We start from the raw sequence: 13105 nt of genomic DNA, 5'->3' as shown, positions 1-13105 counted from the left end.
AAACAAGGTTAAGTAAGATAAGGACAAAACAGTATATATTGGTTTAAGTATTTATGAAAGCAGTTTCAACAAAGCAGTCAGAACAGGAGCCTAATGGCAGTGAATATTATCTATCTTGTTTTCTCTTTTACACTAGAGAACTGGACAGATAAGTACTGGTATTATCAATTCTGGCTGACATTATTGTTAGTGAATGCAACATATGTTGAAGAGCAGTCTTGTAACCTGGCAATGTGAGATGAGTGGTGATATTTTTATCTTAATAGGTGACTTTCTCACAAGTTTTGAGCATCCAATCCATGAAACCAAACTGCATATGAAATGCTTATTAATAAAGGGACTCTTTCTCACTTAGGTTTTCTACTTATTTTCCTATCACATTGATTTTAAGAAGTTCTTTGTCAAACTGACTTCTTGGCTACCACAAATTTTAGACTCTATAGTAAGCTCTTAAAGAATATTAGATGTGCTTTGACTATTTTAAAAATAATATTATTCACTCTGTTCATTTGCCTCACTTCTGGCTGGGAGGAACACTCAGGGAATGATAAAGGTAGGAAAGCAACTAAGCTGTAGACAGCCTAGATTGCTCTGCACTCTAATGGGGCGCTAGCAAAGTGACCTTCTTTTTCCCAGTCCTGCCTGATTTGCAGGACTTCCAAATGAGATGAAGTAGATGGGGTAAGAAAATATGAATATGTAAACTACATGTATTGATTTCAACCAATGTCAAAGGAGAAGCAATAGAGTGACTTTAGGTAGAAGCTGTCTTTAATATGAAGGCCAAAATCTTTTATATGTGTTATAGTCCTCCTTGGCACATAAATTCCCTCATTTTTCCTCAGATCATCCTCCAGCAGGGATCTTGTGATCACATGTGATTCTGCTTCTTTTTACTATGGAATACATTGTGCACACTTACTTGTTTTTCATTATAATATCCAGCACTATAAGGTGGAACTCCTTTTGCCAGGGCATCAGGGAGTGATTATATATGGAGAGAACTTAATAGTAACCTTTAATTTTCTCTCATCAGATTCCTACTCCATTCTTGGCTGCCCTCACTTTTGTGGGTGAAAGAATGCAAATCATTCCACAGTTCTGACATTATTATTTTCTTGTTTTGTCTCATTTTCCCTGGGGTCTAGCTGACCTGCATGTCTTTCCCTGAGAATGCTAATGTAAGCCTTTTGTTTCCACCAGATAGCTTGATGCCTCTTCCCGCTCATGTACCATAGATTTCCTCTCTGGTTTATATTTTCCACTTAATACATGCATTTTGATAAGAAGTAAGATGATAATATGGATGGTATATGGACATAATATGTAGGCAACTTGGATATTCTATGAAGAATGGGGAAATCATTAAGAAAAAGAAAAATATATTATCTGTGATAACTACTGCAAGGCTATTGAAAGGTGAACAGCTAGATTAGCAACATTTAAAAAGCTAATGCTCTGAGAGTTAGGGGGAAGGAAGGGATAAACAGGACTTTTAGGGCAGTGAAATGCTCTAGGTGATATGATAAGTGTATACATATCATTATACATTTGTTTAAGCCCACAGAATATGCAATATTAAGAGTGAACCCTAATGTAAACCATGGACTTTGGATGATAATAATGTGTCATGTAGGTTCACAGATTGTAATAAATGTACCACACTGGTGGGGGATGTGATAATGGGGCAGGCTGTGCGTGTGTGGGGGCAGAGAGATATGGGAAATAACTGTGCCTTCTGCTCAATTTTGCTGTGAATCTAAAACTGGTCTAAAAATATGTAGTCTATTTAAAAACAAACAGAAAGGTTCATGTTCATTAACATTTTAGAAGCATCCCGAAGATGAACTGATATTTATTTTCTCTGATTCAAGATGAGTGAATTAACCTATGTGAAAATTTGTGGATCCAAGAAAAATAACCTTTGTTACTTCACTCAGTAGTTACTCTTTTGATGAGCACTTAAAAAGCTATAAATTCAATTATTTATATTAGACTTCACTAACATTTGCTTCCCATTTACCTCTAGGTTTGAAGTTTGAGGAAATTCAAGAAAGATTTGGTGAAGAGTTCTTTAATATATGCTTTCATGAGAATGAGAGAGTCCTTCGAGCTGTAGGTGGCACTTTGCAGGACTTTTTTAACGGCTTTGATGCTTTGTTGGAACACATTAGAACTTCTTTTGGAAAACAGGCCACTCTAGAGTCACCATCTTTCCTATGCAAAGAGCTTCCTGAAGGCACTCTCATGCTCCACTACTTCCACCCTCACCATATTGTGGGGTTTGCAATGCTGGGGATGATTAAGGCTGCAGGAAAGAAGATCTATCGGGTAGACGTGGAAGTGGAACAGGTTGCAAATGAGAAGCTATGCTCTGATGTTTCAAACCCAGGCAATTGTAGCTGTCTTACTTTCCTTATCAAAGAATGTGAAAATACTAATATCACGAAGAACCTTCCACAGGGAACCTCCCAAGTTCCTGCGGACCTCAGAATTAGCATCAACACCTTCTGCAGAGCCTTCCCTTTCCACTTGATGTTTGACCCCAGCATGTCAGTCCTTCAGCTGGGGGAAGGTCTAAGGAAGCAGCTTCGATGTGACACTCACAAAGTGCTCAAGTTTGAGGACTGCTTCGAGATTGTATCTCCAAAGGTTAATGCCACCTTTGAAAGGGTCCTACTGCGACTGTCTACCCCGTTTGTGATTAGAACCAAGCCTGAGGCTTCTGGCTCTGAAAATAAAGACAAGGTAAGTGGTTATGGACTTGAGATGGGAGATGGGAACCAGAAGAGTGGATAATTATTTCAGTAAATTATATGGTGGCTGTACTTGTAATTATTTAGGCAAGAGAGCTCAAAGTGCCATTTAGAAGATTACTGGTCCCTGGATGTATGTAAAAAGATTTGGCCCAATTCCCAGCCATTTTGCATAGTGTCTGCCTCCTCCATTAATTTATTTCAGCATATAAAAAGAAGACATTTATTAATACTAGCTATAGCAATTACAAAAATGATAGAACTCACTAAAAACCTGATAATATAAACTCATGAATATTTCCACTGACTCTAGTCAAATTGTAAGAAATATAGCATTTCAACATTGTGGGGCGTGATTGCAATATCTTTAAATATATATGCTAAAAGCTACCTTCACTTTGAATATGTTCTTTTCTAAATTTCATGATCTAGGAACATCTGGTTTACATCCTATTTTTGTCTTAATATGCAGAATACTGTATTCCCCATAAGTGGAGGATTGACTGTCTCAAGACTTCTTTTCTATTTAAATTTTAGTATTAAAATAGAGATTCATTGCTTTAGAACATGATCACTAGTTGAGAGAATAAAGTGAAGACTAGGAAATTTTTTGTGGATTTCTTTGAATCCTTTTGGGAAATCTGGATTATAAATTATAAATAATTGATGAAAAGACAACAGAAATAAATCTTAAACTATTTGGGTTTAAATGAGCATTTTGTCCCTCAGGTTTTACCTTTTTAATATTTTACCTTTTTTAATATTTTAAAAAGTCAACATTAAAATAGATAATAAAATGTAAAGAAAAATAAACCATGACTTCTTACATTTAGTAATATACTTTCAGTGATTAAAGGGAAAAAATCACATTAATTTCCAGGACAGAAATTTGTACGGTCATTCAGTTTCCAGTAGAGTGTCTTTTCAACATTTGTACCAGGGTAAATAAAGTTCTTTTAGGCTATTCAGCCTGTTTCCAAGCATTTGGGGGAAGCTATTAGCTATTAGAAATGACAGGTTGCTCTGGGCTAAAGGAAAGAAGAGTTGTGGAAGTAATTAAAGACTCAGTGAAAATAATTTATACATATTCTAGAGTAATAATAAATAAATGAGGAAATAGCCCTCTGAAAGCAGCACTTAACATGTTTTTGAGGATTTTATACAGCATTAGTTTCATGATTGATGATTTTTATAATTTTGAAGTTCAATGGAAAGTTTTTTTAAAAAATTCGGGAAGGATGGCTGGGTGCGGTGGCTCATACCTGTAATCCCAGCACTTTGGGAGGCCGAAGTGGGTGGATCACCTGAGGTCAGGAGTTTGAGACCAGCCTGGCCAACATGATGAAACCCCATCTCTACTAAAAACACACAAAAAAATGAACTGGGTGTGGTCATGGGTACCTGTAATCCCAGCTACTTAGGAGGCTGAGGCAGGAGAATCACTTGAGCCCAGGAGGCAGAGGCTGCAGTGAGCCAAGATCGTGCTACTGCACTCCAGCCTGGGCGACAAGGGTGAGACTCTGTCTCAAAAAAAAAAAAAAATTTGAGAATGATAGAAAGATGCACATTTATTCAATATGACTAAATCAGGTGGTTTAGGAAATTAATAATGTTTTTATCATGCAAGTTCAGTGATTTGAAAATAAGGATAGACCTGGATTCCAGTTTGGCACATTTGGATATTTTAGTCTGAATGAATTAGTATTATTTGATCATATGATGTTTTAAATACAAATTGTCACATATGTATATTATATGTATGCTTAATAATTGCTACTCATTTTGAAGCCCTTTAGAATGGAAGAAACTTGTTAAATGTGTATTTTTGTTCACATTTGTAGTTGCTTTAAAAGGAGTTATTCTCTCTAATTTAGAGAATATCAAAACTCTCAGTTCTGTTTTACAGAAGTACAATATTTGGCTACGAGAATTTGAAGCATTTTTGGCCTTTAGAATTGATGTTGGTATTTTTGTAAATATGTCTGAACTAGAATATATTATTACCAGTGTTGTTGCTTTATATATTTTATTGATTTGGGAAAAATTAATTCATTTTAAAATTACTGCTTCAGGTTTTTTCCCCTTATATTTCATTTGGCTTCTATTTCTATTTAATTTGTATACCAGGGTAAGAAATAGACATAATGAAATGATGACTCAAATGTCAAGGCCCCCTGCCAATTCCAATAATAAGGCACTGTGCTCATTGAGGAGATGCAATTATCATTTAAACATGTTAGTGGAAGCTTAAAAATAAAGTAATAGGCAGGATTTTTAGTTAAAATAAGGATAGAAATCTACTCATCCTTATATTTATTTCTGCTTACTCACCTGAGTTTGCCAGAATGGGACATTTGGGAGGCTACAGCTGCCTCATATTGATACTATAGTCAGTAAAGTTGTCACATACAGTCTTACCTAGATGAATAACATTTTAAAATTAGTATGTCATCAAATTTCACATTTACAGTTTATTAAAACATGGAAAGAAGAAAAATAATATGTAAAAATTGTGTTTTTGTTGATAAATTTGACTTTGTCTTCATTATTTTTCCCATAATAGCTGTTCTTGTTAATGTGTACCTCTGTGATGTCTGAAGTCTCTAATTTTTTAGTTGGCTTTTATAAGAAAATGCTATTTTAAAATAATTTATATTTATTCCTTATTCTAACATTGAGGGCTCTTATAATTTAACTGTTTTGTCTGTGCATTTAATACCAATGAACCACTATGTCTGCCATAAAAAAAATCAAGAGCTAATCATGTAGCTGTATGACAGCTAATCATTTGCAGATTGAACTGCAATGCTTTTGATAAACCATAATCTTTCTCATTGTCTGTTATCAGTCACAGGTTAATTGTATGACTAGAGGTAGAAAAGGCTCACGAATGATTTAGTGAGATGGAAATGAATGGAAAGCCATTGTCCTAGCCTCCAAAGTATTTACATCTTTATCTTACTGTAATGAGCTGTAAAGATGCAAGGGTTGGTCATCAGAAGCAAGGATGTCACTGAGGGGCATCTGGCGCAGTTATCAGTGGCAGGCTTCAACAGTCTTGAGGTTAGACTTCCAATGGCTTGACCAAGTTTTGATTCCATCACTTGGTTTCCTCTACATTTTCTCTAAGTCATCATCCATGCCTCACATATTCTTCTCTCTGCCTCTCTATTTTCCTCCCCCCCCCCCACTTATAGTATTCCTGTGTTTTCATGTTTCCCTAAACTCAACTTCCTTTCATCATCTTTTATTATCAGATGTCAAACATTAAGTATGAATGAATTGGTTATTTTAAAAAAACCCAGTAGATTCAGTATAAAGACTGAATTAATCCATGTTAATTTGTGTTGTGGATCTCTTTTACCCCATTTATATCAAATATTGTTCTGATAATTTGGAAATGTATTGCATAGATCTTTTGAATTATAAGACATTGTGGTAAATTTGAGATGAATTTTTTTTTTTGCAGCTTAATGAGCAGTTTGCAGGTTAGTAGTTAGTCCATGTAAACATAACCCACTCATATAGATTACAAAGATTCTTTGTATAGAGTGAATCTTGTTTGAGTGAATAGTGTTGTTAGAAATGAGAGTAATAGCACATGGCTTCCTTCTCTGCCAGGTAAGGTCATGATGTGTGGTGAAAGTATCAACAGACTGGGAGAGAGGTGTCTCTGACAACTATGATCTTAGTAAATCTTTTTAATGTTTGAACCTCAGTTTTATACACTGGAAATTAATGAACCTAGACAAATTAATATTTTTACTCCTTTACAAATCATACTTAACATATATACATATATATGAGATCAATTGATCATGAAGGTTTTTTTCTTTTTTTCTAATTTTTTAAAAAAAATTTTTATTTTTGGAGATGGAGTCTTGCTGTGTCTCATCCAGGCTGGAGTGCAGTGGTGCGATCTCAGCTTGCTGCAACCTCCACCTCCCCAGTTCAAGCGATTCTCCTGTCTCAGTCTCCTGAGTAGCTGAGACTACAGGGTTGCACTACCACACCCAGCTAATTTTGTATTTTTAGTAGAGACTGGGTTTCACCATGTTGGCCAGACTGGTTTCAAACTCCTGACCTCAGGTGATCCACCCGCCTTTTCCTATCAAAGTGCTGGGGTCACAGGTGTAAGCCACCACACCTGGCCATGAAGCTTTCTTTCATCTCTCTGTTTCAATGAATTCAGATGCGTTTTAAAAGAGAGGTGCGGAGAATCTGATTTATCTACCACGAAGGGCTCATCTTGTCATCAAGAATTAGTTAAAATAATTCTCTGACAGTTTAGGCTGCCTATCTCAGAAAGTTATTTGGGAGGATTAAATGACATAATCCATGTAAAATTCTTAGCATCTTTGACCCCAGGGTTAAGCACTGCATAGATGTTCATTATTACTTCTACTGCTATTATTGTTTGTGTTCTTTTCCACCTATAACATTCTCCCTATTTATTCCCTTATTCACTTACTGTGTTATAGACGAAAGCACCAGGCATCAGTAGGTTTGATAATTTTAGAGAAATATTGAGCTCACCTAACATCTTCCTAAAATATGCCTTGGACCCTGCTGCTTGTCTCCTTAATAAAGACTAGAAGACCACTTGTCACACATTCTATAGGAGCTCTGTTTGGATCTGCATTTTATTTACATACTATCATTGTTTTAAAATCTCTGGTCTCTTTGTCAGATTCACAAAGGTTTGGAATCGAGTTTTCATTACTTGTATCTACTAATGTCTTTTATGTTCATTTATCAGAGCATTGTGCAGTGACTTCCAAAATAAAATGGATGTGTTAACTTAGGCACAACCTGAAGCAGCAATGGATTTTGAGAAACAATAAATAACATGAGTTCTTTTGACATTTTTTTTAGTAGCAACGCTTGAGAGAACTTTAATAACACCTTGGAAGGAACCCAGCATTTGAAATACATCATCCCTGCGACAGAGCAATAGCATTGTTATTCATCTTCACTTTTGTTCTCAGGGTTGGAACTGAGGAAAAGCATAACAAAAACACATTTCTTTTTTAATTCCCAGAAATATGCTCTCATTTGTCTTATTAATTAGAAGCTACAATCAAACGCTGGGAAACAATTTTCAAAGAATAAAGTAGGAAATGTCTGGTTTTCTGTGGCCAAATCAGTTTTCAGAATACTCTTATCTTTTCTGGACAGTTGCCCATCTTTTTCTGAGGTGATGACTGAAAAATTTTAAAATATATTTATTAATCTTACTATACCATCATGAAACTGTTGAAAGACAAGTTTCATCTTGCTGTCAAGAATACATTATTTGACTTCAACCTTAATTTAATTTGAGGAAGTGTGAGCATTTCTTCTTTGTTGAGATAATAATATTTTATTAGAGAATTTCAAATATTGAACTGTAGTTTTAGTGATGAACAACTTGACCTTAGAGCTTTCTCTATACATTAGCAGAGCGGAGACATGGCTTCGTTCAGAATTATCTGGAGTTCACTCTGTTCTTGTAAGTATGAATGACATCTTTATTTTTAATTTGTGGGTTACTTACCTTTCTCTAGAACTGCTCCCTGATCATTGCCCTTTTTTTCTTTTAATGTAATTTATTATTTTTTAATAATTTGAATTTCATCTAGATTCAGTGGGTACATGTATGGGGTTGTTACCTGGGTATATTGCATGATGCTGAGGTTTGGGCTTTGACCGATCCCCTCACCCAGGTCCTGAGCATAGTGCCCGATAGTTTTTCAACCCTTGTCCCCGCTTTGCCATCCAGTAATCTTCAGTGTCTATTGTTGCCATTTTTATGTCCTTGAGTACCAATGTTTAGCTCCCACTTTTAACATGTGGTATTTGGATTTTCGTTCCTGTGTTTGTTTGCTTAGAATAGTGGCCTCAGGCTGCATCATTTTTTATGGCTGCATAGCTGCATCCAGCTATGCGTCCTTTTAATGGTTGCATAGTATTCCATGATAAATATGTACTACATTGTCTTTATCCAATCCACCACTGATGGGCACCTGGGTTGATTCCATGTCTTTGCTATTGTGAATAGTGCTGCAATAATCATATGAGTACAGTGTCTTTTTAGTAGAATGAATTATTTTCTTTTGGATATATAACCAAAAGAAAATATTTTGGTTTTGGCTAGGTCGAATGGTAGCTCTTTTTAAGTTCTTTGAGAAATCTCCAAACTGTTTCTCACAAAGGCTGAACTAATTTATATTCCCACCAACAATGTGTAAGTGTTCCCTTTTCTCCACAGCCTTGCCAGCATCTGTTGTATTTGACTTTTTAATAATAGCCATTCTGCCTGGTGTGAGGTGGTATCTCATTGTGGTTTTGATTTGCATTTTTCTGACATTTAGTGATGTTGAGTATTTTTTAATATATATTTGGTGGCTGCTTTTATGCTTTATTTTGAGAAATGTCTGTTCATGTATTTTGCCTATTTTTTAATGGTGGTTTTTTTGCTTGCTTAAGTTCCTTGTAGATTTTGGTTATTAGACTTTTGTTAGATGCATAGTTTATGAATATTTTCTCCTATTTTTTAGGTTGTTTACTCTGTTCATTTCTTTTGCTGTGCAGAAGCTCTTTAGTTTAATTAGGTCTCACTTGTCAATTTTTGTTTTGTTGCAGTTGCTTTGGGGACTTAGTAACAAATTATTTCCCAAGGCCAGTGTCCAGAATGGTGTTTCCTAGGTTTTCTTCTAGGATTCTTACTTTTTGAGGTCTTACGTTTAAATCTTTAATCCATCTTGAGTTCATTTTTGTATATGGTAAATGGTAGGGGTCCCATATCATTATCCTGCATACAGCTAGCCAGCTATCCCAGCACCATTTATTGAATGGGGAGTCCTTTCCCTATTGCTTATTTTTGTCAACTTTGTTGAAGATCAGATGGCTGCAAGTGTGTAGCTTTTTTTCTGGGTTTTCTGTTCTGTTCCACTGGTTTATGTGTCTGTTTCTGTAATAATACCATGCTATTTTGGTTATTGTAGCCTTGTAGTATAGTTTGAAGTCAGGTAATGTGATGCCTGTGGCTTTGTTCTTTTTGCTTAGGATTCCTTTGGTTATTCGGACTCTTTTTTTGGTTCCATACGAACTTTAGAATAGTTTTTTCCAGTTGTGTGAAAAATAGTGATGGTATCTTGATGGGAATAGCATTGAATCTGTAGATTACTTTGGGCAGTATGGCCATTTTAATGATATTGACTCTTCGAAACTATGAGTGACAAGGCTCATATATGATACTTTGGTGCAGATATTAGTGATGTTCATGCTGGTTCTGGGTTTTTAAAAATTAGTATAATGTTAAAATTGCTGTTTTTTTTTATGAACTACACAAGGAGACTTAATGGCATTTGGGTTCCTGTATAGTTACTTTATTGTGTATAGTCAGAGGACACTGTACATGATTACATGATGAATTTTGTAATCCCAATAGTCATCTATAGGCTTAAAGTGCTTATTTTGCCATATTTAATTTTTGTTAACAAGAAAGATTGTAGCCCAGAGCATTACAGGAGGTACCTCCTATTGGAGATCAGATTTTATTTAGTTCTATTAAAGGTTTGTAGGTTCTGAGGGAGAAAAATCAATCCCTTTAGTTAAAAATCATACAGAATCTTCCTTTAACCGTTCCTTTTGTTTTTCAGTTAGAATCATTTTGTTTTAGCCAGTAGCTTTAAGTCTCAGTGGGAAAAAAATACATGTTTACAATGTCTTGTCTACCTCTTCATTTTTGATAGTTTCCTCTTTGTTCTTATATACATTTTTGGTAAGTATACATTGCAATAATTTTTAGTAAGTGTATATAATAGTGCACCTATGACAACAACGTGGTTTTAGAAAACTTTATCAACCTTCAAAGTTTTCTGTACCCATTTGCAGCTAATTCCTGCTCCTACCTCCAACCGCAGTCAACCACTGGCCTACTTTCATCTCTATAGATTTGCTTCTTCTACTCATTTCTTACAAATGTGATCATACAATTAGTTACCTTTCTTTTTCTTTTGGTTTGACGTCATGTTTTTGAGGTTATCTGTATTGTAGTATGCATCAGCAGTTTGTTAATTTTTCCTGATGAGCAGTATTCTGTTGCATAGATACACTACAGTTTGTTTATCCATTCACCAGTTGATGGACATTGGATTACTTCCAGATTTTGGCTATCATGAATAATGTTGTAATGAACATTCACATACAAGAGTTTGTGTATATATGTTCCCATTTCTCTTGAACTGATTTGCAAGAGTTGTTGCATCAATAGTAAGTATATATTTAATTTTTAAAGAAGTTGCTGAACTGTTTTTCAAAGAGCTTATGCCATTTCCCATTTGACCGGCAGTGTAAGAAGGTTCAGCTTTTTTTACGTCCTAACGCACACCTAGTATTGTCAGTCTTTTTCATCATAGCCTTCCTAATGACTGCAAAGTGGTGTCTTGGGTTTTAATTTATACTTTCCTGGTGACTAAAGATGGTAAACATCTTTTCTTATAGTTTTTAGTCATTGGTGTAATTTCTTTAGTTAAATGTGTAGGCAAATATTTTGTCCATACTTAATTGTTGCTTGCTCTCCTATTAAAAATTGTATTAAAAATATACATTCTAGATATGATACGGTCTTTAAATGATACTTCCTATGCAGTTGTCTCATATAATCTTCAATTTACTGTCCTTTAAAAATATTCATGAAGAAACTTCTGTTCAGAAAGTTTCATTCATAGAAATGTAAGTCTGGGCTTTACCAGCCAACACTGTTTACATATTCCAGTATCTCCTGCAATTGCCCTTGACTTTATCTTTTCTATTGATATCTTAGGTGGAAGTAATAGTTTTTCCTCTGGATATATTCTGTGTGGCTATATGCTGGTCTCGAACTCCTGACCTCATGATCTGCCTGCCTTGGCCTCCCAAAGTGCTGGGATTACAGGTGTGCATCACTGTGCCGGGCCCTGAAGTACATTCAAAACAGGAAAAAAGATATCAAAGGCATGGCCACATAGCACACTAGGTTTCTTTTCTTATTATTTTGTTATAGTTTTACTTTTCAAGGATTTTGAGATTTGGTATAATTGAGTTCCAGAACTCAGAGAACAACTTACTATTATTTTCTATGGCAACTTTTGAATCATGACTTAAGCTACAGCATCTTTCTTTTTGCAAGTGGGTTTTATGGTAGTTTCTAATTATAATTCTGATAGAAACAACCAGTTTTACATTTGCTTTGATAGGGCATCATCTTTGAGCAAGCACAGAAAAAAGCAGTGTTAACAGACAGTATTGTGTATGATTAAGAATACAGTCTTTGTAGAATGGCTTGAACCCGGGAGGCAGAGGTTGCAGTGAGCCGAGATCGTGCCATTGCGCTCCAGCCTGGGCGACAGAGCGAGACTCTGTCTCAAAAAAAAGAATACAGTCTCTGTAGCAGGACTTCCCAACCTCAGACTGTTATTTACTAGCTAGGTAACCTTGAGCAAGTTAACTTTTTGAAGCTTGTTTTCATTGCCAACCTCATAGTCAGTGGGCCTCTCTTGTTTGCTCCCATTTCCTTGTACAGATTACCACATTCTTCTGACTTCCACAAATATGTTTACTACTTGTTTCAGTTTTATCACTGAAGACATATTTAACATTCCCTTAGTTGTTTTTCTCATTTTTAATCCTTAGTTTTGACTAAGCCCTACCTCTTTTGTTAAATTTTAATATCATTTATTCTTAGAGAAAAATGCCAAAATATTGCTTAATATTTAAAAGGCATATCTGTCTCTCATTATTTATCTGTATCTATGTATCTTAACATTTCTGGCACTGTTTTAAGTGTCTTGCATGAAAATGTTCATAAGAAAGAAGTGAAAACTGCTTTCAAATATTTTAATAGTTATATAAAAATGAGATAAAGTTTATTTAGTTTCAGAAGGCAAAACCAGAGTCAAAGAATAGATGTTACAAGAAAGTAGATTTGGTTAAGAATCAAGAGGAACTTTCCAACAACTGGAGACATTGAAAATGGAGGGAGTTGCCTAGTGAAATAATGGGCTATATAATACTTGAGAGTTCATAAAGAAAATGAATGACAGCCACTCAGGGATATTTTATTGAAAAATCATAAAGGGAACCCAAACTTTAAAGGTAAATAATATGATCATGCTGTTTTTGTAATGCTAGTTTCAGGAAGAGGGATAGTATCCATATTAAAAACATTTTATGCTGTTGTGAAAAAAAAAAGACTGATTCTATTTTATTTTCATAGCAGATATGGTTTAACCTTAAAAAGTAATGAATTGGTGGAATAGAGAGATTTAGAAAAGCTTTGACTCTATTTAGCAATTCTTCTTCTTTCAAAGCTTAGTACATAGTGG

General features: G+C 35.0%; 1 protein-coding gene across 1 annotated transcript in view; it reads left to right on the top strand.

Annotated features, from left to right (window-relative positions):
- Positions 1–13105, top strand: part of GUCY1A2 (guanylate cyclase 1, soluble, alpha 2) — a gene marked incomplete at its 5' end in the record, with an annotated part of 327669 nt that overhangs the window by 73089 nt on the left and 241475 nt on the right. Inside the window, one exon of the mRNA XM_011927025.1 lies at positions 2030–2748. Coding sequence (XP_011782415.1) covers positions 2030–2748 — 719 coding nt within the window. The remainder of the gene's footprint in view (positions 1–2029; positions 2749–13105) is intronic.

Source organism: Colobus angolensis, unplaced genomic scaffold (genome assembly GCF_000951035.1).
Source record: "Colobus angolensis palliatus isolate OR3802 unplaced genomic scaffold, Cang.pa_1.0 Scaffold7, whole genome shotgun sequence".
In the NCBI taxonomy this organism is placed as follows: Eukaryota; Metazoa; Chordata; class Mammalia; order Primates; family Cercopithecidae; genus Colobus; species Colobus angolensis.
This window is presented reverse-complemented; position numbering and strand designations above follow the sequence as displayed.